The sequence below is a fragment of the Xenopus tropicalis genome, chromosome 2 (assembly GCF_000004195.4).
Source record: "Xenopus tropicalis strain Nigerian chromosome 2, UCB_Xtro_10.0, whole genome shotgun sequence".
In the NCBI taxonomy this organism is placed as follows: Eukaryota; Metazoa; Chordata; class Amphibia; order Anura; family Pipidae; genus Xenopus; species Xenopus tropicalis.
The window spans coordinates 105,230,093-105,256,420 of NC_030678.2; the positions used below are offsets into that span (position 1 = coordinate 105,230,093).

The 26,328-nt window shown below is 36.8% G+C and overlaps 1 protein-coding gene across 1 annotated transcript in view; it reads left to right on the forward strand.

Annotated features, from left to right (window-relative positions):
• impg2 (interphotoreceptor matrix proteoglycan 2) overlaps window positions 1-20,960 on the forward strand; it is a 46,066-nt gene extending 25,106 nt beyond the window's left edge. The window contains exons 12-20 of the mRNA XM_012957622.3: window positions 1,129-1,214; window positions 2,039-5,875; window positions 7,703-7,922; window positions 9,336-9,546; window positions 13,629-13,817; window positions 14,327-14,528; window positions 14,874-14,953; window positions 17,910-17,976; window positions 18,636-20,960. Of these exons, the coding sequence (XP_012813076.2) occupies window positions 1,129-1,214; window positions 2,039-5,875; window positions 7,703-7,922; window positions 9,336-9,546; window positions 13,629-13,817; window positions 14,327-14,528; window positions 14,874-14,953; window positions 17,910-17,949 (4,865 nt within the window). The 3' untranslated portion in view covers window positions 17,950-17,976; window positions 18,636-20,960. The remainder of the gene's footprint in view (window positions 1-1,128; window positions 1,215-2,038; window positions 5,876-7,702; window positions 7,923-9,335; window positions 9,547-13,628; window positions 13,818-14,326; window positions 14,529-14,873; window positions 14,954-17,909; window positions 17,977-18,635) is intronic.
• Window positions 20,961-26,328: the final 5,368 nt, after the last annotated feature.

Consider the following 26,328-nt stretch of genomic DNA (forward strand, 5'->3'; position numbering starts at 1 on the left):
TTATTTTTATTGTCAGATATATTTTAAACCTAATATTCAAATGTATAAATATTTATTCTTGCATATAACTATGCATTTGGAGTACTTTTTCTTGTAGAGGTTTCTCTTTTCAGTCCTTGCACCTAAAATATGCCCCTAAAAGAGAAAAGTACATATATTTTACAAATGGTTACATTCTATTTGTTGAGCTTAGTTCTTTTGTTCATCTCTGTGCTAGGGTAGCATGGTAGTGTCCAGATTTAGCCTGATATAGTACTGATATAACATTTTTACCAGTTATTTTGCACAATAGTCTAACTGCACAAGACTGATCAAGGATAATTGCTGATTGGCTGACATGGGTTACTGTACAGGGACAACGTAGCATCTATTTTCCACTTATCCACTATATCTCCTTCCAAATATACGCTGCCTTTGGTGATATATGTATACTTCTCGGTTACTTTTTTTTTTCTACAAAAGAAGGTCCATTATTTATTATAATAAAGAAATTACATCACTGAGCACCAATTATAATTGTTGACATCACCAAGCACAGTTTATATAATGAATTAAGTACCCCCTATTGCAAAAGAGAAGCTCCACGACCATATAAAAGCACAATGCCAAAGGCAGAGGGCTTTTATACAGGTCCTGGAACTATGAGGTGACTTCGAATATCTTGATATTTTACAACAGAAGGTACATTATATAGTATAATGCACAAGGTTCAGCGAGCCATGTGCCAGAAATTACATCACTAAGAGCACCGAACTGCTGACATCATTAAGCACTATTATAAGGATATCTTTTTTAGGATATTGGTGGCTCTTGTGTAATCCATTGAAACCAGCACCAGTAAGACATTTTAGAAGTTTTGCTCCCTCTATACAGAGATTTTGGGAGGTATTCAGGCTATTATTTTTTTTTTTTTAAATCTATAAAAAAAATGTCTCATCATAGACAAACAAGATTACAGTTTACTAAAGGCAGTATATAATAACAACCTGTCATTTCTTTTTAACTAGTAAGTAAATGTTATTCTCTACATATATCCAATGTGCTGAATATGTTTCAGAGAGATATTTGCAGTTTTTGACATTTTTCTCTTAAAAACCAGCAATGTAACAAGATTTTCTGTTATTTTAGTAGAAAATGCTCCATTAGATTATTTTAATGAGTGGACATCTATAACGGAGAAGCCAACATTTCCACTTCCGTCAACTGCTGATGTTGTAAGTTAATTAAATGTTTTCTGTGGAAGTTCGTGATTGCATCTAATGGGATTGCTAGAAACTGAAAATACCCTATTACCAAAACACAAAAAAATAGGGTTAGGATTTACAAAGCTTAATCTTTAAGACCCCACCCACTATTTACTTGTATCACATTAACACATTTTTGGAAATTATTTTGTTTTTGTAAAAGGCCAATGCTGCAACTGGGCTTTAACATCCCATAGCACTGAAAGGGGGTTTGAATGCTTAAAGCAATTGAACACATTCCAATGAACTGACACACTAATCAAAGCAGTAAAGGATTTTAACCCATTAAAGACTTTATCACTGCCAGGATAATTTTCCTGAAAGTCAAGAAAATGTTAATCTATCTGGATTAAGAATGTCTTTGCTACCTTTGCGCTACATACAGTATTGAAAAATGTGTATCTGTGGTGCTTAAACCATTTACTATAAACCTATTGGGGCGTCAATGTATATCAAAGTCATAAAGATATGAACCTGAGGAATGTAGTGTTTATTTGCTTCCCCCGAAACACTGAATATTTGTCGCATCTGTGGCTAACAGACCAACTATTGGCCATTTTGCAGTGCATGCACCTTCCTATCTTTCTGGCTTTAATCTATCTGGATTCCCCAATTTGATAGTAAATCTGTCCTCACATAAACATTTAATTTCTTTAAAAACATTTGTTACTGCTGACTAAAGTCAGTTTTTATGCTTTAATTTTGTAAAAAATGTGAAATAGTTGTATAGGCTTTTACCTATACCTTTAATTTAAAGCACATGTTCATGAATATGTCCTATTTCTCTTTTATAGAACAATGCATTACAAGCTGAATGGCTTCCAACATCACATTCAACATTAAGGAATATTGTGCCTGCAGCAGAAAATAATGAACAGCAAACTACAAAAAGTGAAGTTGTAGTGGAAAATGTAGTTATTGCAGAGAACATTGCAAGCACAGTTGAAGACACAGACCTAATTATTAATGGGTCTCCTGGTTTTAAATACAGTTTTACAACTCCAGCTGTGCCTACTGTTTTGCAGGAGAATGACATTATTACCTTGATGGAAACCAGATTGACTACAGTTCCTAGTTTAAATATTGAGTTAGATATTCAAGAGGAATCTGGAGATAATGAATTGCTTCTATATGAGCAGTCTACTATATTGTCTGAGCAAGTGCCAAAAAGTACATCAGCTTCTACCAAAACCAATATTTCACCAACCATTCTGCCAACATTTGAGACTTCTTCACCAGATGAAGAATCTAGTGCAGACATTGTGACATCTGCTATAGCCGCTGAAGAGCCTGCATTAAGTGAATCTTCTTTTGAAAACAAAATAAAGGAAATTGGAAGTACCATCCTTACTCATACTGAAAATGATGCCTTAGTGCTCTCAGTTGACACTTTAACAAAAGGGAATAAATTAGAAAAAAATGAGCTACTGATAGAAGACAATTTACTGCCAACTAGTGTACAGCCTGAACATGTTATTCATTCTCATGAAGGATCAGGTTTAGATTTTGTACCTTTTGTAAAGGAAGATAAGACTGAAAATATGCGTTGGACTATATCAACAGTGGAGCCTCAGCATTCTGTTAACCAAAAATATAATGGTAATGATATAATGGAGATTCCAAAAGTACATGACAACAAAGACACCTTGAATGAAGAGGCTAACAGAATGAATAGTGTTTCAATACTTAAGGAGTCTGAACAATCTGTTACCTATTCATCTACAGAGGAGCTGGTAAATCTACCAGAAATGTCACCAACAGAATCTGCTCCTGTGTTATGGACATTCGAAACTTTGGCAATTGAGCAATCGTCAGAAATGGATATATATGACTATTCATTCACTGAATCAAATAGTTTAACTGAATCAGCTGTGGAATATGCAACTGTAGATACATCAGGTGAAGAGATTTCATGGATAACAACCAATTCTCTACAAAGAGAAGAACTGTCGTCTTTGAAAATCATGTTTTCAGAAGTGGACACTGATGGGACTCATAGCTCCGCATCTACTGAAATACAATCATTAAACCCAGAGGTCCTTCATTTTACCACATATCCACCAATCAGAGAATCTGGATCTCTTTTTAACACAGAATCCAATAAAGATAATGCAATATTATCAACATCATTAGATGCTGGAAATGAAGAAGTGGAGACAGACGTGACAATTAGCCCAAATAATGAAATACAGGCATTAAATCAGCAGGTCCTTAGTATCATTACATCTCCACCAATCAGAGAACTCAATTCTCTGTTAAACACAGAGAATGCAGTTTTACCAACAACAAATTTTGGAAAGGAAGAAGTGCAGACAGATGTGACAGTCAGCTCAGTCTCTAAGGAATTACAACCATTAAACCTGCAGATCCTTAGTCTTACTACACCGCTACCAATCAGAGAACATGATTCTTTGTTAACCACAGAACATGCAATATTAGCAACAACACTAGATGATATCAGTGAAGACGTTCAGACAGAAGTGACAGTCAGCTTAGTCTCTACAGAAATACAACCATTAAATCCACAGCTCATTAGTCTTTCTACGTCTCCACCAATCAGAGAACATGATTCTCTGTTATTAACAGAACATTCAATATTAGCGCCGTCATTAGATGCTGGCAATGAAGAAGTTGACACAGATGTAACCGTTAGCTCCATCTCTAATAAAATACAACCATTAAACTCGCAGGTCCTTAGTCTTGGTACATCTCCGCCAGTGAGAGAACATGGTTTTCTGATAAACACAGAACACACAATATTAGCAACATCACTAGATGCTGCCACGGAAGAAGTAGAGACAGATGTGACAGCCAGCTCCATCTCTAATGAAATACAACCATTAAACTCCCAGGTCCTTAGTCTTAGTACATCTCAACCAATTAGAGAACATGTTTCTCTGTTAAACACAGAACACGCAATATTAGCAACATCACTAGATGCTACCATGGAAGAAGTAGAGACAGATGTGACAATCAGCTCCATCTCTAATGAAATACAACCATTAAACTCGCAGGTCCTTAGTCTTAGTACATCTCCACCAATGAGAGAACATGGTTTTCTGATAAACACAGAACACACAATATTAGCAACATCACTAGATGCTGCCACGGAAGAAGTAGAGACAGATGTGACAGCCAGCTCCATCTCTAATGAAATACAACCATTAAACTCGCAGGTCCTTAGTCTTAGTACATCTCCACCAATGAGAGAACATGGTTTTCTGATAAACACAGAACACACAATATTAGCAACATCACTAGATGCTGCCACGGAAGAAGTAGAGACAGATGTGACAGCCAGCTCCATCTCTAATGAAATACAACCATTAAACTCCCAGGTCCTTAGTCTTAGTACATCTCAACCAATTAGAGAACATGTTTCTCTGTTAAACACAGAACACACAATATTAGCAACATCACTAGATGCTGCCACGGAAGAAGTAGATACAGATGTGACAGCCGGCTCCATCTCTAATGAAATGCAACCATTTAGTTCAGAGGTCCTTAGTCTTATTACATCTTCACCAATAAGACAACATGATTCTCTTTTAATCAAAGAAAATTCAATATTAGCAACATATACACCATCCAGAGAATATGGATCTCTATTTAACACAGAACCTGATAAAAATAATGCAATATTAGCAACATCATTAGATGCTGGCAATGAAAATGTAGAGACAGATGTGACAATCAGCTCAATCTCTGATAAAACTCAATCATTAAACTCGCAGGTCCTTAGTCTTATTACATCTCCACCAATCAGAGAAAGTGATTCTCTGCTAAACATAGTACGTGATGACGATAATCAAATATTAGTGACCTCATTAGATGCTAGGAATGAAGAAGTTGACACAGATGTGACAGTCAGCACCCCCTTTAATGAAATACAGTCAATAAACCCACAGTTCTTTATTCATAGCACAATACCACCAATTCACCAATCACAAGTCACAGAACTTCATTCTTCTGTTAGCACAGAAACCACAACTCCACCAATCAAAGAACATGCCCCTTTGTTTAGCACAGAAACTAATAAAGAGAATGCAATATTAATCTCATTATCAGATGCTAGGAATGAGGAACATACATTATTTACAAATGATCAATCAAATATAACTGATGAAATGCTGAATACAGTCCCAAACATTATTTCTAATAAGACAGATATGTTACTTGACTTTGACAGTACAATCAAAGTAGATAATATTCCCACTACTTATAAAGAGGATTTTGACATAGATTCGGTGACAAATTATAAACACATTTTTACTGATGCCTCAATGGAACCAAAAGATACGCTGAGTTCTGCTGTTCTTTCAGTAAAAAAAGAGGAAGAAGTAACAGTGGAGGTTCAGAACATATCCTTAGAGTTAGATCACTTAAGTACAGTTTATTATCATCCTGACATGAGTCCAGAAGAAAGAAGCATAGTGGCTAAAAACATTCATTCCCCAGACCTGGCTGGTGTGATTTTCTCTTCTCATGAGAAGGGTGGAAATGTTTCAGCTTCTGCAAGAGCACTTGTGGTGTTTTTCAGTCTTCGTGTCACAAACATGATATTCTCAGAGGATTTGTTTAACAAAAACTCCCCTGAATATAAAGCTCTGGAACAACGATTTTTAGAACTGGTGAGATATATTTTCAAGGGTTTCTGGGGCTTAGACAGATGGGACAGTTGTTGGGAAAGATAAAGTATTAGACTTACACAGCCTCAAAATCATATTGAGAACAGAAAACATAAAAACTGCCTATGCATCTGCCTGTAGAAGAAAGAAGGGGGACAGCTTTATAAAGGTTTAGAAAATAGGTTTGATAGTGATTATTTATCATTATTTTGTAGAAATGTATGTAGTAAAAATTGATGGGAACTGATAACATTTTGGACCCAGTTGTACTGGTTGCCCATATATTTGTTACACTGCTTATTAAAAGTTGACAACATAGACAATGTCTTGAAAGAAGTCATGGTAGATGTGGTGAATGCACATTAGTATGATTTTTACTTGGCAGCTTAAATAGTGCATAATTAGCTAGACGCAGCATTGGGGTGAAGAGACATACAGTAACTGCAATATGAGAGGAATTGATGCTTTAATTTTTGGGGGAATTCCAGTAAATAAGAACTGTGCAGTTATAGTAAGTAACAGATCTTTGGGGAATGAGCAACATGGGCATATCCAGAGGAGATTAAGGCCAAAAAACCTGCCCATACACTTAGGGGCTGATTTACTAACCCACGAATCCGACCCGAATTGGAAAAGTTCCGACTTGAAAACGAATATTTTGCGACTTTTTCGTATGTTTTGCGATTTTTTCGGATTCTGTACGAATTTTTCGGATCCAATACGATTTTTGCGTAAAAACGCGAGTTTTTCGTATCCATTACGAAAGTTGCGTAAAAAGTTGCGCATTTTGCGTAGCGTTAAAACTTACGCGAAAAATGCGCAACTTTTCGCGTAAGTTTTAACGCTACGCAAAATGCGCAACTTTTTACGCAACTTTCGTAATGGATAGGAAAACTCGCGTTTTTACGCAAAAATCGTATTGGATCCGAAAAATTCGTACAGAATCCGAAAAAATCGCAAAACATACGAAAAAATCGCAAAGTACCGATCATTACGAAAAAAACGCAATCGGACTCCATTCGACCCGTTCGTGGGTAAGTAAATCAGCCCCTTAGAGATCTTAGTTTGCTAACGGCAAGGCAGGCTATCGGGAGGGCCTCATACATTGGTCTTTAACTATTGACTCTGTCTGGAGGGGACAAGTCAGCAGCTTTTATTGGCAGGTGTATGGCCACATTTCATATCTGCTAAAGCTATATGTGCAATAGCAATTTTGTTTCTGATGACTCCTCCTTAGGAAAGTTGCCATTATAATAGTTTTAAATTACAGAACTGTTCCTGCATTGAACTAATGTTGTTTGTGGGTTGTTATATATGTGTGTATGTGTGTGTATATATGCACTTGAGGGTTAACTCTCCTAATTTTCCTCTTTATGTGTTTTAATATGGTTTCTCCTCGGTACAGGGTTTCTGTCTCTTTGGTGTCTGTTTCAGTCACGGGATTGGGTGGAACCCTGTCTCTGGGGGGTGTGTCTGTCTTGTTTTTACTATTTATATTTGAATTGGTTTTAAAGTGACTATGGTCTTGATAAAGGTCTCAGATACAGACCGAAACGTTGGCCTGTCGTGTAATGTATTTATTATAATAAAATTTATGTTTTAAATGATTCCCGGTGTGCACCAATATTCACTAGATTTTATAAATATAAATATAGGGATAAAAAATATTTTGTTATAATGAAGGCAAATCTTGCTGGATGTTGTATATACTTGGGTTTAAGGCATGCCAAATGGTTAGCAGTTAATATACATGTATGTATAGTACATGTATATATGTAATATTGTGTATATACATGTATTTACAGACCTGCAATATCTTTTTTTTTTTAGTTGGTTCCATATCTCCAGTCCAATCTTACTGGCTTTCAAAACCTTGAAATTTTGAATTTCCGTAATGGCAGCATCATAGTAAATAGCAGAATGAAGTTTGCAAAACCTGTTCCTCGAAACGTGACCAATGCAGTGTATGTCATTCTTGAGGACTTCTGTAACACTGCCTATCAGACTATGAATTTGGCCATTGACAAATACTCACTGGATGTTGAATCAGGTACTTAAATATTTATATATCTATGAGGTAGATTGTGTGCAAGGTATTTTGTGTTTGAGGCACACATAGCCTTGTATCAGACATAACTTTCACTTTTGCATGCATTGTGGACAGTGGCGTAGGAGCGGGTTGCAGCAGCAATATATCCCTGATTGTGGGATCTTTTTTACTTTAATAGTAATCTCCCAAATGAAGAGGTGGCCTGCAATGCAATGGATATACATATATATACTTGCAATGTATATTGCTTGCAAGTCAGAATGAACACCTTTGCATTTAGTCAGTACTGATTTACTCCTAACAGTGTGCTGTGGCAGAAAAAGTAGGTACACAGTTAACAGCCTAGTCTGGGTAAGGGTAAGAGTTAGTTAGTAGCAGGATTTTGAGGGTTAGTAAAGGATAAGAAACTGAGTTTAGCATGTTTAGCACACAAGGGGAATCCTAGGATTACAGATCCAGAGATCAGTCATCAAGAGACAGAAGGCATAAAATAGGATGATTTGAGGATAGAAAGACGATTACTGGAGGTGATGGTCGAAGAACTGAAAAGGGCTGATACGCAGCTTTGAAAGAAAGAAAATAAAATTGGTGAAATTATTTTGTAAATTAACATTTAAGAAGATGTTGCCCTTCAGTCATTCTGGGATGCAGTTTCCAAGCAATAAATATATACAATATATAAAAGTCATACAGTAAACATGCCTATGAAGCCACATTAGCACATTTGACATAAGAATAGCAATATTACCTATTGCTACAAAATTCCAAGTTTTCATTGGTCACAAAAATCAATGAGCTTGAATTTCCATTTGCATAGACATGGCATTAGTAGCAGGGGTCCTTCAAGGTTCATCTCAAGCAACATTGAACATACTTTATACTTGAATTATATGTATCTTTTCTCCAGGCAAACAAAATGACTTTTAACAGCCTTTCCTCCTAACTAAATCTAATTCAGTAATTTTAGACCAAATTGGTCATCTTTGCTCCTTGTGTAAGTCCACCAGTTATATTGAGTGACAGACATCCAGTCTGACTAAGGTGGTTGCCTAGGAGTTTAACATCATGTCAGCCAGTGACCTGATGTACCTGTGCAGTAACTACTAAACAGTTTATAGCAGTGATCAAATCAGTGCAACTTGTGTGGCCAAATTGCATAAAATCCAGATGTTTAGCCCCATGGCCAAATGATGCTCATCACAGAATGATGAGTAATGATCCAACTATAAAAATAAAATCTTATTCTTAAAACTGGGTGCCCAATTTTCACCACAAAGTCAACCCATAATAAATGAAGTCACCTTCTCAGAATGACTGAACGCCCTTTGCTACCTGGAGATGCATAATAGCAAACAAAAGGCTTTGTTTTATTAAAATAATCTTCATATGATTAATAACTGTTCTCTCTTACAGGAGATGTAGCTGACCCATGTAAATTCCAAGCATGCAATGAGTTCTCTGAGTGTCTCATAAACAAGTGGAGTGGAGAAGGAGAATGTGTCTGTTATCCAGGATATGTTAGTGTGGACGGCATGCCTTGTCAGAGTCTGTGTGACCTAGAAATAGAGTTTTGCCAGAATGATGGCAAGTGTGATATTATCCCTGGACAAGGTGCTATTTGCAGGTATTAGCTTGATGCTTTACTTCCATTTATGTGTTTGCTTCTGTTTCTGCGACAATGTGTGAATTTGCTGAACTTGTCAAGCTGCTAAAAATCTGATAACTTAGCTTACTGTAGCTGCTCAGCACTATCACAATCTTTCTACCTAACCACCAACAAAATCTTTACCAATCAGATTAATTTGATTTATAATCTACATTTTTTCAAATCGTTTTATGTGAGTTTTAAGTTGTTACTATCGTTGTTACAGTGTTTCTGCGATATGATCTGTGACCAGCTGCTTGTTTTGTGCTGTGTATTGCAGTAATGTAAACCTTTGTCACCTTCAGTCATCCTATATAAGACATGGATAAAGTCAAATATCTCCAGGTAGTGAATAGAGCATGGGGTACATGCAACTCTGCTTTAGCGGGGTGGACCTTTGCTATATGGAAGGTGCTTATGGTGGATGTTGCAGAACTATACCTCCCACTGCCACTGTGTAGTGCAAAACTTAAATAAATGACACCAGGAACCCTTGCAAACCAAACTGTTACTGTTTATTATAGTAATAGTGCAGGGAAATCAATTCTCACACAGAGGAAATAGCAACAGTACATCTGAGGATAGAAGAGAGGATGCCCACCGGTTAATCCCACCTCTGATAAGTCTGGGCAGGGTAAGACACCTGTCAGCACGGCACCACAATGAAGGGCAGTCTGGTAAGATACCTCAATCCTCTGGTTGAATACCTTTAGCTTTAAAGAGTCCTACAGCCGACTATGGATCAAGTTTTAGGTACTAGCCTGTATCCTGTGTCTTAACTGTGGCCCTATGCTAAGGCAACGGTGCCTGTATGGAAGGGTACTTCCAGCTAACCTTCTGTTTAGAGCCAGAAACTGCTCTTACTATCTGTAGCTAACTATCTCACTCTTCTAGAGAGTTCTATTCAGGTGTCCTTTATGCTTGCTATTCCTCATTCACGCTCACTATCCCCGACTTCTAGAAGATAATATGGTTTCTTTAGGGTAGGCTGGCTTTACTGGGGCACTGTTGATCCCAGGCTCAGAGGAACTTTCACCTGAGTCAGCAGATGCAGCCAAAGAGGAAGACCGACCCCTTTGCTAAACACTATATGAGAGTGCAAAGGGAGTAGTCAACCAAATTACCAATAAGGCATAAGTGCAAAGGATAAACTAGATACAGTGGCTTGCAAAAGTATTCGGCCCCCTTGAACTTTTCCACATTTTGTCACATTACAGCCACAAACATGTATCAGTTTTATTGGAATTCCACGTGAAAGACCAATACAAAGTGGTGTACACGTGAGAAGTGGAACAAAAATCATACATGATTCCAAACATTTTTTACAAATAAATAACTGCAAAGTGGGGTGTGCGTAATTATTCAGCCCCCTGAGTCAATACTTTGTAGAACCACCTTTTGCTGCAATTAGAGCTGCCAGGCTTTTAGGGTATGTCTCTACCAGCTTTGCACATCTAGAGACTGAAATCCTTGCCCATTCTTCTTTGCAAAACAGTTCCAGCTCAGTCAGATTAGATGGACAGCGTTTGTGAACAGCAGTTTTCAGATCTTGCCAAAGATTCTCGATTGGATTTAGATCTGGATTTTGACTGGGCCATTCTAACACATGGATATGTTTTGTTTTAAACCATTCCATTCTTGCCCTGGCTTTATGTTTAGGGTCGTTGTCCTGCTGGAAGGTGAACCTCCGCCCCAGTCTCAAGTCTTTTGCAGACTCCAAGAGGTTTTCTTCCAAGATTGCCCTGTATTTGGCTCCATCCATCTTCCCATCAACTCTGACCAGCTTCCCTGTCCCTGCTGAAGAGAAGCACCCCCAGAGCATGATGCTGCCCCACCATATTTGACAGTGGGGATGGTGTGTTCAGAGTGATGTGCAGTGTTAGTTTTCCGCCACACATAGCGTTTTGCATTTTGGCCAAAAAGTTCCATTTTGGTCTCATCTGACCAGAGCACCTTCTTCCACATGTTTGCTGTGTCCCCCACATGGCTTGTGGCAAACTGCAAACGGGACTTCTTATGGTTTTCTGTTAACAATCGCTTTCTTCTTGCCACTCTTCCATAAAGGCCAACTTTGTGCAGTGCACGACTAATAGTTGTCCTATGGACAGATTCCCCCACCTGAGCTGTAGATCTCTGCAGCTCGTCCAGAGTCACCATGGGCCTCTTGGCTGCATTTCTGATCAGCGCTCTCCTTGTTCGGCCTGTGAGTTTAGGTGGACGGCCTTGTCTTGGTAGGTTTACAGTTGTGCCATACTCCTTCCATTTCTGAATGATTGTTTGAACAGTGCTCTGTGGGATGTTCAAGGCTTTGGAAATCTTTTTGTAGCCTAAGCCTGCTTTAAATTTCTCAATAACTTTATCCCTGACCTGTCTGGTGTGTTCTTTGGACTTCATGGTGTTGTTGCTCCGAATATTCTCTTAGACAAGAGCAGCTGTCACAGAGCAGCTGTATTTGTACTGACATTAGATTACACACAGGTGCACTCTATTTAGTTATTAGCACTCATCAGGCAATGTCTATGGGCAACTGACTGCACTCAGACCAAAGGGGGCTGAATAATTACGCACACCCCACTTTACAGTTATTTATTTGTAAAAAATGTTTGGAATCATGTATAATTTTCGTTCCACTTCTCACGTGTACACCACTTTGTATTGGTCTTTCACGTGGAATTCCAATAAAATTGATTCATGTTTGTGGCTGTAATGTGACAAAATGTGGAAAAGTTCAAGGGGGCCGAATACTTTTGCAAGCCACTGTACATGGGTCTTTGCCCACTAACAGCATAAAATAGGAAGTTGTAGGGTTTAAAGCCATAGGGGCATATTAACCCTATGGGTCCCTACACATGTAATGTATTTCATCCGGTCATCTGTTAGCTACTTTATTAGCTACTTTATTAGATAAGTGTATCAGAAAATTAGTCTACAAATGCTACACCTGAAAGGTAAATTACAAAGGTAGAGCAGTGGGCAAAGAACAAAGCATAAGTTAAGGTCAAAATTGTTAGAATAAGGATTGAGTCATTTGCGACACTTGGCATTAAAATGGCATTAGTGCATGATTCTTCTGGCATCAGTCTGTTGCACATATTAACACAATCCACAATGGGAGCCCTGTAATTACCATATGCTAGGGAGCAATTAGCTGCAGCGGTCCCCAAAGTCAATTGTGCACGATTCATCAGAGCAGACTTGACTGACACAATAGTGCTTAAAGCACAATTCAATACACTATGGAGTCAATATGCCCAACAGTTGTGGGCATTTTAGTACAAGAGCATTTGCAGCTGCATTCATAAATTCTTCTTCTTATATGTTGGCCTCTGTAAAAGCAAAAGCCACCACAGAGGACAAGAAGAGAAAACAGGCTAGTCAGTAGAACTGACCAACATATGGCAATGTTATTTCAGTTTCCCTACAAAACAAGAAAAAAATTGTAAATTACAAAATTGCTCAAAAGAGTAATTTTATATTAATTTGTTTCTTAGGTTTGTATGACCTTTAAAAGTTTATCTGCATGTTTTCTAATCTTGTAAAAGATAGTCAATGTGACTAACAGATTACATTTTTTCTCAAGAAAGTATTAGATGTTTATGTCCTTAGGATGCTTACCATTTATACCTTATAAGTTTCTATGTAGTGATTTATTAAGGTGAAAATCATCCTGTCTTAGTAAGAAAGCTAAATCTCCATGTTAGAAAGGGATCCATGAAAACTAGGTTTACTATCAGCATAGCTATGGCTTATGTATTGTAATATTAGCAAGGTTTTTTACTGGTTAACCAGTAACTTATCTAACATATCTAGAAGTACAAAATTAGAACTTGATAAACTTGGCTAATTCCTTCTCTCCTTGGCTATGAGAGTTGATGTCATAAAACAAAAAAAAATTCTGGGATTTTGAGAGAACGTGACAGTTCTTTGCACAGGGCTGCTGATCCTTACTTTTATTAAGAAATCACAAGCATTACCCTGATTTATTACCTAAATTAAACAACACACAATGTTCTTCTTTATTGCATTCTTGCATTCTTCTCATAACTAATGATATTTTGCAGGTGTAGAGTAGGAGAAAACTGGTGGTACCGAGGAGAACATTGCGAGGAATATGTATCAGAGCCTTTAGTGGTTGGTATTGCCATTGCCTCAGTAGCTGGCTTTCTCCTTGTAGCTTCTGCTGTCATTTTCTTCTTGGCAAGGACGCTCCGAGTTCAGAACTCAAAGGGTGATCAAGAAGAATCCTTTGGGTAAGTCCTCTTCAGTAAAATGTCAGAGGTGTAGAACTGATGTTAATTTGGCTATATCTGTCTACAAAATTGTTTTTATCTAGCATATGAACTATGATTTAATTATTTCTTATTTCTAAATATTTCTTCATGTTTCATTAGTTACTGTAGTTAATATAATGTATTAGTTTTGTTCAGCAGAACATTTGGAATAAGAGAGTACCTTCACTTGAAACACAGAAAGAAATCGCCAGCGCTCGGTCTAACCCACGTTGTAGTGTTGACCAGCTGTAGAAACTGCTGGGGGACTTTATTTTAGTTGCATCACAGACTCAATGTCAATAGGCAGTGTAGGACTCATGTACAATGAGGGGCCTTGACGTGGCACGCGAGCTTACATATTTTGGCCAAAGTGTGGTACTAACACCTCATTTTTTGTAAAAATTATTTTTAAAGGCAAACTAAGCACTGGCAATCTCTTTTTTCTCTTTGTGTACCCTCACTTGAACCATACATATGTTACACTACAGGAGACCAAATGACAGCATATCATCTATTGAACATCCTGTGAAGTACAATCCTATGTATGAGAGTGACATTACTGGTTACAGCCATTACTGTAAGAGATATCCCCATTACTCCTCGACCACATCTACCAGTCCTGAGACCTCTGCAGACTTTAGCAGTGAGGAGATTCGGCATATCTATGAACACAGTGAGCTCTCCAAAGAGGTAAATATTGCCATATACCCTTTCCCCAAAGCCGCCTGCATCAGTGTCTGTTTACACAAACCCATGCTAAACAAAAACAAAACAAAAAAAACCCATAATGTAAACAGTACAAGTTGACATATACTGTATATTGTAAATAGTAAAACGACCTACTTAGGTCTTCATCTTTCTTTGGCTTTGATCCAACACTGCATGTCAATCATGTGATGCAGACATTAAACAGAAAGAAAACAGAATACACCTGACACAAGACCCTGAACTATGTGATTAGTAATCAATTTATGGAAAGTTCTACAGAACCCAGGTCTCATTATTACTATTTTTTTTTGTTCTTGTTTGTTTTAGGAAATTCAGGATCGAATAAGAATCATTGAGCTTTATGCAAAAGACAAACAATTTGCAGATTTTGTGAGGCAGCACCAGATGTAAGTTATAACTGTTGCAAACGTCATACATACAGGATTTAGGTGTTGTTTGGTTTTGTATAGTTAACAGATAAACCTACTAACAACTACTGATGAATAAATGCACGTGAAAAACACATTTTATATGAACTTTAGTATTGGTTAAAATTAAGGTTATTGAAGCTACTGTTTCTCTTAAACTTTTTTAAGCTTACATGTCATGCCATCTAGTGGCACAGTGGGTATAAAACCATTTATACATCAGCATGATGAACGTATTTATAACTTTATTAATATAAGCTATGCAGCCTGACACTGAAAATGATCCAGGGGTGTCTTGATCATGCCCACTCCACCCCATGCCCCTGTTCTGTCAATACCACTCCTCTGTTACACCCAGGCCACTCCATGGTCTGCCACTGACATGAGTGCCACTTCTGTGTTTTTCATAGCCAGAGGGGGAGGGAATACTGCAGGTGACCAGGTGAGGGGGAAGATCAGCATGATTTCTAAAAAAAAAAAACTCTGTATATATACAAATCTTGAAAAGAGGTCCTGGTGGGTGTTTTAAGGAACTTACACACTTCTCAAAGAAGATGAAAATATGTGTCAATCCATGAAAATGTGAATGCGACTTCTTTGAGCAGTCAAACATGCTTCTACTCTATGGGAAAATCTGCAGTTAATATTAACTGCAATTTGCAAGGGGGTTTTAGGGTTTTTTTAGTTATAGTTCAGTTATATATAGTTTATATAGTTCTTTCATTACCATTTTACCTGGGATTTACCAGGGCATGCACTTCAAATTAGTTAAACAAAAAAGCCGGAGGAATAGGAATAGATGCGAACCAGCAACGGTAGGAGAGAAGAATTCCAACATCCCCACCACGTCCAGTGGTCCGGGGGGTGTGGGAGAAAGACAGACCGCCATGAGAGAACGCAGCTTCAGTGGCGGTGTCATTCTGCAAAAGCCAGGTTTCTGTTAGTGCGAGGAGATGAAATGATTTAGAGCAGAACAGATCATGGATTAGTTTTTACACCCGTTTCGAGAAACATTCCGCCAACGGCGAAATGCAGACATTTACCAAGAATCCATGCCTGGTGAAAAATTTCACTTATCACTATTTGCGACATGATTACAGGGGATTAGGGGTGTTTGGATAACCTCTGTTTTCTGCCTGAGCTCATGTTGTGTGTGAAATTGTTCTAAGTTACCTTAAAGCAGAAAATGAGCCATGATTAGTGGTCTTGCAATCCTGCAGTCTGAGAAAATAAGATATATACAATCATTTATTGTATATATTCTAAACATAAGAGTATATATGCTGAGAATTTCCCATACCAGTCAGTTGAACTGAAGAAGCTGCTTGTATGAGTAGTGAAACGTCTTCAATGATTACTTAACAAGTCCAGTTGCTTTAGATTTACTTATACAGGTATAGGACCCATTATCCAGAATGCTCGGGAAGGGTATTCCGGATAAGGGGTCTTTCCATAATTTGGATAATAAAAAAATCAATAAAACATTAATTAAACCCATTAGGATTGTTTTGCATCCAATAAGGATTATTTATATCTTAGTTGGGATCAATTACAAGGTACTGTTTTATTTCTACAGAGAAAAAAGGAAATCAGTTTTAAAATTCTAAATTATTTTATTAAAATGGAGTCTATGGGACACAGGCTTTCCGTAATTCGGAGCTTTCTGGACAATGGGTTTCCGGATAAGGGATCCCATACCTGTACTAGATATAGCATGACCTGGATGAATGAAAATCTTCATAGTCTAAACATAGTTGTCAGTATTCCTCCTACCACTATTACAGTTTAAATGCAGTGCAACACCATCCAGAACAACTAGCATTTCTCTCTTATCCACAAGCAAAGTTATCCACTTCTGTTCCAACAATATTTGCTTTGCATTCCTTTCTTCCACAAACAGTTCATTAGCAAAAGCCACAACATTTGTTCTCAGAGCCATCTTGACCTTCTGCAGATAACATACACGACTAGGTATTGGCAGTTTATTAGAGAATCTAGGCAGCTTTCTTTATTATGTAAACATGTTTCTTGTGAAATTAAACTGAAATTTCCAGCTAACATGCTAGTGTGTAAATCAAGCAAGTTGCAGTTAACCTTGTGGTTCTAGCAAAACTCTTATTTGAAATGTACTTCTGAACTGGTCAACCATATTGCATTCTGTGTGACTAACAATATAGACCTTGAAAGTAAAAAGTACAGTAGTATGCACATTTCCAACAAAAGGGTTTAAACCTATTATAGTAGACAGAGTAATGTTATAGAGCAGTCTCTAAGTTTGCTCCAAGTCCAATAATCCATAGGAACCAACAACATTTTTAAATATAAAATTTTAAATTCTACCATCTGATCAGCTGCTTTTAGTTTCTGTTTCTTGTCTGAGCCTGTTGACCAGTTTGGTTCCTGTTGGTCAGTTTGGTTTTACATGTTACATACATGTTCAGATTTTAGTCTTCTTCCAACGAATGTTCAGATATTGATCTAACGTTTAAATGCAACGATCTAAAACTAACATTCAGACTGAAATTGTAGGATAAAGCCCTAAAAATGTTCTGAACATGAAATAGTTGGTAGACACCAATCATATGAAAGTGACTTCCTGGAAATGCATTGTAGGTCCCCCGAGGATATCATCAGATACACAATATAATGCCCAGATTTTATCGTAACCGATCAAAATGTTCTAACCTGTCCAAACGACTAATCAACGGTCACCATGGTACGACAATTATAGGTTCATAAATCATCCAAAACTAAGTACGATTATATCAGTGTGTGTATGGCCAGCTTTAGAGCTTTGATATATTCCTGGAATGAAATAGTTAATACAGTAATGCTTAATATGTAAGCCAATAGACAATGCCTGCTTAGATAAGTACAACAGCTCTTACATATATATATTTTACTTCTAATGGATAAATTGTTGTTACCTACACAGGTCTGTGGACAATGTCAGAAAAGCAAACCCTACAAGTTAAAAATTCAGATATTTCCAACAGTTAAAGGTAAACATTTTTCTTAAAAACTCAATGAAACATTCCATAAATGTCTTTTAAGCAACACTGTTTTAATGTTCAAAATTGCATAGCAGAGGTCTACCTTCTAATAATACAAAATGCTGCAAATTGCACTCAAGAAAAACAGTTGTAGGTATGATATGTAAATAACAATAACATTTAGCATTGACAATATAACAGTATTGGATATTTACTTTTATATGTGTTGTGTATACAGATAGGACTGATGGACTTTTAGAAGTAATAGGGTTTTTCAAAAACCAACATTGTGGCTTTACTATAAGTATCACCATATACAACTTCTTTTTAGAGTATGCATTCTTTATGCCTGTCTAATTTATAACAAACTGGCTTTAACCAACAACACAACATCATTCCGTTTTAATGCATCATATGGTATATCTGCCAGTGACAGCAACACATAAAAGAAAATGATTATGTATTATATGATTTTATTTAAATAATAACAGTATTTTAAATGCTAGTTTATATAAACCTAAATTACCAAAGGTATCTGGGAAGTAATATGAAGAATCTTTCATAGTTTCTTTCCAAACAGGATACAATGACTGTTTACTTAACACTCATGTGGTTACATTATTCATCAGCTATCATGATAACCAACTGGCCTTTTACTGTCATTTCAGGAGGTTTTCAGGATGGAAGATGAAAGGATCCCAACCCATCACTCTTGCCATTACAGTAGAGAAGCTATTTAGTTAAACTGTATTAAAGTGAAGTGCATGTGTGCAATGTGTATGATATTAGTATGGCTGTACTGAAGTGTATAAGTTGATATGCTGATGAATGCTGGCTTACAGACAGGGAAAACAGCTTTATAAAATAACATTTTAGGTTTGACAGATGTTTGTTATAGCAATATTATTTCATTTTAATGTAGAACATAATTCTATTTTTTATACAGTGACATTAGGCTTCCTGGATTTTTTTGTAAAACATATGCAGCTGTACATAAAAATGGATAAAACAATGTTTTGTTGCTGTCTTAACTGGGATAGGGCCAAAAAAGAGCTTTTCCTCAAGGGTGAAAGAGAATGTAATAGCTTACTTTATTGTTGTTAATTAAGAAAATGTAAGTAGATGAAAGTTTACAATATCCAAGCAGGTTTTGGTCTGTGAAGAGAAATCCCACCCATAATGTACAGGTTTAGGTCAGTGTCAACACAGCAGGGCACTTGATGGGGATTCTTAGTCCTGTCCCACATTGCAGCCCAGCATGTATGTGTTGTATTGAAGGGTACTGGAGGCTTCCTGCATGCTAGGCTGTCCCCAACAGCTAGTGGCAGTATATATTACAGCTTGATACCCTCTGTAACAGTCATGCACCCAGAATACAGGACTCAGCACTCTACATTATAGGTCTAACCCAGCCACAGCCTGTAGCAGAAAAAGAGAGCACTGGGCTATGGTTTATGACAGTGCTAGATGGGGTAAATAATATAGAAAGTTGGTATGTGGTAACATACCATGTGGTAACATGTCATTTTAATCATCAAAAGCAATGATCAGGTAACAAAAAAATCCATGGCGCATGGTTGGGTCTAGAGAAGAATCAGGTGGTGCTTGATATATGTACAACCTTCCTGTGGGATTTTACAGGATAATAAGGATAAAAATGGGATGAAGCTAATCTGGCAAAGTGCAGACCCATTTACAGTTCAATGTGTTACTTACTTCCAGCCTTCCCCATCAGTGTCTAATCTTGCAGTTTTGCAGCTCCTCTTCAAGTCTTGTTATGCCTATAATTTTGGTGGTTGGCCCTAATGAATGGAACAACTGAAATGGGGCCTTACAAGTCTATGGCATTATGTACTGTATTTGTCAGTTTGGCAGCAGGTGGATTGATGGCATACTATATGGGCTGGCCCATGTATGGCCGCCTTTAATTATCTGTAAAGCAAGTCAAGGTTAACAAAATGTACTTCCAATTTAAATAGCTTTATCTATAGTGGACAGGCATAAAGAATTTATACAAATGAATTTATACAAAGCATATCTAGCATAACTAGCTTCAGTACAGTAAGCTCATTGGGATATGCACATTTGGCACTAGTACGTTACACCAAAGTGGGCCCAAATGACATATCCTAGACTATACAAAATGTGCATTCTATATGATTACTACTTTATTGCTACTGAAGAAATGTTTGCTATTTGTTGTTTTATTACCATAATTCAATTTGATCTAGGACATTCTTCTAAGTACTGTAGAAATATATATGAAAACTCAATTTTACAATTCACTGTTTAATGTCTTTCCATTTTTCTTATAGTTTTTGAGAAAACAAATTGATTTATTTTTGTCCTCCCTGAACATAACAATTGTATTCATGATACAGCCAAGTGTTATGCTATCTGTAGGTGTCTGAAGTCAGGTTAATACACTGAGAAAATCACTGACTACCTCATCCTTACTTTATACTTATTTTTTCCAAATGCAGCCAACTGGCTCTTGCTGTCTATTGGGGACTCACATCATGACAGGTTGCACTTGGTTGCAAGAATTAAATATAAAAAGGTTCTGGAAGAACATTATTAAAATATGAAATATTGCAAGAACTGAAGTAAAATAATAAAACCACACTTTTAGTGACTTTGTTTTATTAATTATGAATGTTATTACTTTTTTATTATTATATTATTTATGACTTTATTAATCATCCTCTATGGCTTTGGGGATTTTTTTTACTATTCATGTAAATGTACCTTAAAGGTGTGCCTTTTGTATTTGTAAAACAATAGCTGTTTCGTAGAGCTCAAAGGTACACTTAAATAACCACAGTTAGTTGTTAAGGGCTATTTAAAGGCCAATTCTAAGCAGCTTTTCAATTGGTTTTTTATTTTTTAATCTTTTATATTTTTTTAATTATTTGCCTTTCTCTTCTGCCTCTTTACAGCTTTCAAACAAGGGTCACTGACCCCAGAAGCCAAAAAACTATTGTGAGGCTACAAAATTCTTGTTATTGTTACTTTTTATTACTTATCTTTCTATTCAGCCCCTCTACTATTCATATATCAATTTCTCAAGACACTACCTGGTAACTACGGTAAATTGGACCATAGAAACCAGATAAATTCCCAACTGGAGAGCTGCGGAACAAAAAGTGAAATAATTCAAAAAAATGCCTATAATAAAAAATCCCACAGAAACGAATTATATCTAATAAAAAATAAAAAACCTGAATGTATCTTCCATTTGCTTTTTCTTAAAACAGAGCAGGCTTTAGTAGTAGCCTGTTGCTTCTCTGCATACAGAGAGAAGAATAATAATATACATAGACAACAGCTTTTCTCATGCTTGTACTGTGTATAGAGGAACATCTTAAAGGCCTCGCCAATCGGAATCCTTTTTCATAAGGTGCCATCTGGGAGAATTCTCTTCATCTTTGCTTAAAGGGGCATTTTTTTGTGCTAAACAAGGCAAACATGGAACTTGAGCTACTGAATACTTGGTTCTTGTGAGGTATATAATTAAATATCGGTATGTGACTTTCCCTTTGTTGTGACTATTTTTTTAGCAGGAGTTCATTATGCAGGCAGATTATCTAATAATCTATGCTGCAAGGACAAACTATGGAGTATCTTCAAGAACTAAAAAAATACATAGATTTTTTGTGACTAAAACAATAGTCGAAAAGTATATTTAGCCCAAGCCTTTTTAATTGAATTTATTGAAATATACAGTTTCATACAAATCAACAGCTTCAAAAACATGTCTATAACATTTAGACAAATTGCCAAGATTATGGCTGTATGACTGTGTCTGTTTAGGTACTGCTCATTCAAACATCCCCAATGAATCAATGGACCAGGACATTTCTCTATATTGAATGACTTATAATGATATAAGATTTATTGAAGTTTAACATATTCTTGATATGCATCTGTTGACAGCCCAGTAGCCACTCAAAGGATAAAAAAATATATAGTTCAGATGCTTGTAAACTGGGCAGGGCGCAGCTTGCGGCAGTATGTATTACAGCTGGACTGGGATGTATGACAGGGATATGAAAAATAAAAATATAGACAAACAATCAAATGTGGTGAATAATAGAAGGTTAGTTACACATCACTCATGTCATGTATCGTTACCTGACAATACCAAGGATCACTGAAATCCCTTTGCTTAAAATAGAATCCAAGGGTTAACGTTGGATTTGGAGAAGACCCAGTTGGTGGTTGATGAATGTACAAACTTCCAATTGGATTTTGCAGGATCATAAGGATAAAATGGAGTTAAGATAATCTGACAGGGTGTGGCTTATCCACTCCATTCCCACTGCAAAGCTTGCCTTATGGTATTTTCCAGCCTTTCCAATTGATAGATCACCTAACCTTGAAAAAATGTGTGTTGTGGAGCACATTGTTTTGCCCTATTCATTGACCAAATATCTGATGGCTTGTTCAAGAATGGTTGAGTTAGCATTTAGTAATGACATTTATATCGCTTTCTTTACACACAGAATTTAGACTGTCCCAAATGTGATTAACTGGACATGTAAATGGGACACGTGGCTTGGTGAACATGAGCATTTTTTGTTTGTGTGGATAATTCTAATAGATAGATTTAAGTATGTCCCTTCTTCAGTGCAAGGGAACTAGTAGTAATACTGTCTGTGAATTATCCCTATATATCAGTATGCGCAGAAAGCAAGAACCATGTCTTAATAAACTACCTGTAAATAATAATGATATAAACAGCAGTCAGAATATGTCATTCACTCTATACTTCCTTTTTTTAGTAGGTTTTTAGGATATCTGTTACACGTTTTCTTATATGTAGTATGGATATTGCAGCTGTTATTGTTTAGATCCTTTACTGAAAGGGACTAGAACACCCTCTGGCACCAGAAGCTAAACTTTTTTCATTTTGTACTTTCTTACTTTCTGTATGTTCTTAAATGGAAAGTTTGTGCCAATATATTTTTCTGTTATAGACATAAGTCTTATTGAGGAGAAATGAAAGCTGACATTTACACTTAGCCATAAAATATATAGTATTTAGTTATATTGTCAATGTTATCCTAACGTACATCTGTATAGAGTTTGCACATTTTGAAATAAATAATCTCAAATCTCTCTTTTCTTTGGATTTGTTTAGAGAATTGTATTATTTGTCTTCTTCCATATAGATCTCACCACACATGCAATGTATTGATATCCATAATGAAATCACACCTGAATGCCAATAAACCACAGAACATACCTAATGAATAGTATGAACATAATGGCCAGTATTTTACAGGCCACAAGAAAGATAACAGAGATAGGAAGGTTGGTATTTTTTTCGAGAAAAAGTGCCAACATATACACATCAAAAGACAAGATACTATGGGGCTGATTTACTAACCCACGAATCCGACCCGAATTGGAAAAGTTCCGACTTGAAAACGAACATTTTGCGACTTTTTCGTATGTTTTGCGATTTTTTCGGATTCTTTACGAATTTTTCGTTACCAATACGATTTTTGCGTAAAAACGCGAGTTTTTCGTATCCATTACGAAAGTTGCGTAAAAAGTTGCGCATTTTTCGTAGCGTTAAAGCTTACGCGAAAAGTTGCGCATTTTTCGCGTAAGTTTTAACACTACGAAAAATGCGCAACTTTTTACGCAACTTTCGTAATGGATACGAAAACTCGCGTTTTTAAGCAAAAATCATATTGGTAACGAAAAATTCGTAAAGAATCCGAAAAAATCGCAAAACATACGAAAAAATCGCAAAATACCGATCATTACGAAAAAAACGCAATCGGACTCCATTCGACCCGTTCGTGGGTAAGTAAATCAGCCCCTATATGTTGCCTTAGTCTGTATAAAAAAGATAGCTCCTCAGAAGCTTACCCACCCTCTGTCCTGGATCCAGAGAAAGGAATATCTAAAATTTAGCAAGTTTTCTTAACTAAAAGTTGAAGCTTTATGTTTTTTTGCCTATTAAAATGGCACCTGGAGACAAGGTTTGCAAAATTGCACCTTCGAGACTCTTTCACTAAGCACTTGCACCATATTCAGAGCCAGTTGATATATCAAAGTTCAGTGCTAGCAGATGCAAGGGAGCCCTATATCTATCCTGTGTCCTTGGGGTTCTGGAGCTTTTTGTGTCCCCTGTCCCCTGGCATGTTTTTCCCATGACTCCTAAATGACATCTAAAGAAGTGGTGTGCCAGGGGATGCCCAAGTCCCATCCATGTGCTGCCACTTCTGTATGCCACTTTGGCAGGTGCAGGCAGCACTGAAGATAAAGAGAGGATCAATTTTTCCCCTATCCCAGGAATACCTAGTTAGATGCAAAGCTGGTGTAAGAGCCCCATGTAGTTACATCTTACATAATAACATATATTTACTGCCAAAATTAAGTTGTTGATTCCTGAATTCTAATTTTGCTTAATAATCTTAGGTGTAAGTCCTACGCCTTGTGACCCTGGACTAGTCACCTAATCTCCTGGTATCCCAGCATACTTAGTGTGCTTGTAATGGCTGCTTTTCTTGGGGGAAATTCACAAAAGTGGAAATATCTCTTTTTTGGAATAAAACACTATCTACATATTCACAAACAGAAATCCACCTAAATTCTGACTCAACCACTCCTTTTCAGTTTTTGGTAAACTTTTGTGAATTTGTCTATAAAAAGACAATTAAATGACATCTTTCCCAACATTTTCAAAGTGGAGTTCAATGTAACTCTGTCAGATCAATTCTAAGCTGTTCTGTTTTATTTTGTTTCACCCAGTCTTGTTGGGGGGCATTAATATATTAATGGGGATTAACAGCCTATTCTCAGGTGACAAAAACAAAAAAGTGTAATTTATACAATCTTGTATATAGTTTTACCTCACATTTGCATTATTGTGCTAGTTTTATTTTAATAAATTAGGCAATAATAGTGTTTTGAGTGAACATATTGTATAAATCTTTATTTAAAGGAAATGTTGCCTCCCAGACAAATTCTAAGTTTTTGCAGCAGTTTAATCACCTTAATCACTTCCCTGACACTTTCCCCAACTTATCTGTGCCCCCAAAGCATGTCCAGAACTACAGAGCTGCTTTAAAGAATTGACCACCACCTTTAGTGGTGTCACTTCTGTTCCCAGCAGCCATCTTGGTGATCAGCAAGCAGCATATGCACACTGGAAGCCACACTGGGATATTGGGGTGCTGTGTATCAAGCCCAGCAGGGCACTGGTAAAAAAAACCTGGGGAGCTCTGGTCCTGTTGGATCCCTTTTCACTGGGCACATTGGTGGGTGAGCCAGATTGCTGTTGACCAATAATCAGTGGGTGGTAGAGATGTAGTGTGGTGGCAGAGTAATGCAGGGGGTGGGCCCTTAATTCACTTCCTCCCATGAGCCCCAAATACACCACTCTGACACTATGTGCATGTTTCTAGTTGAAATTGAGACCCCAAATGAAGGAAAGCTTTGTTGTTTGGTAGTTTGGAATGTAAAGCCATATTTACCCATTTTGGATTCTGCATATGAACCAAAAATATATGGTTTCCTGGGGTGAACCTACTTTTAGAGGATTTTTGGCCTTGGAATCTTGATTTCTGTGGCAGTGCTGTGAAATTGTGGTGGTAAACTTATTTATTTTTACTCATACAGGTTAGAAATCTCTGTAAAACTATACATATTTGTTATGGGCACATTTATGAAACATGCAGATCAACAGATTATATCTTGTTACAGAGATGGAATTACACAATAATTTATAAACCATTAGAAAGCCCAGCTTGTCCTGAAAAAAATGATGTATAGTTTTCCTATGCAAACTAAAATTTCCCCTTCAGGAAATGCCCCATAAAGTGAGATGACTGGCAAATCAAATCCAAATTCCTGCTGGTAATATCATTATTCCAAGGCTCATGTGAATGTGAGACTGGGTTTGATGGCACACTGACAGACTTAATAAGAGCTATTTATTAAGAGAAAAATTTCTAAAAAAAAAAAAAAAATGTTGGTAAAATGACATCTAAAAGAAGACAACATCTGAAAACTGTTTATAAGACATATTCACAAAGGTGGAGATAGAGGTTTTTGAATGAGGAAGAAAATGTGACAAATCTATCCCCACTTTTATTTGTCTCAATATCACCACTTTTCTGAATTCTCCCCTTTGAGTCCCAGGGGGAAAAGTGCTATATACATTATACCCTTACTCTCAGCTCCTTTCCCTGCACTATTGGAACATCTAAGAAGTGGGACTTATCCAATGAAATGATGAATATTGCAATTCTGCTGAGCAACAAAAAAGAAAATGCTACTGTTGGTATTGCCTTAAAAATTCAGTGGTGATTAGATTTTTTTTTTTCACTAAGGCCTCACAGA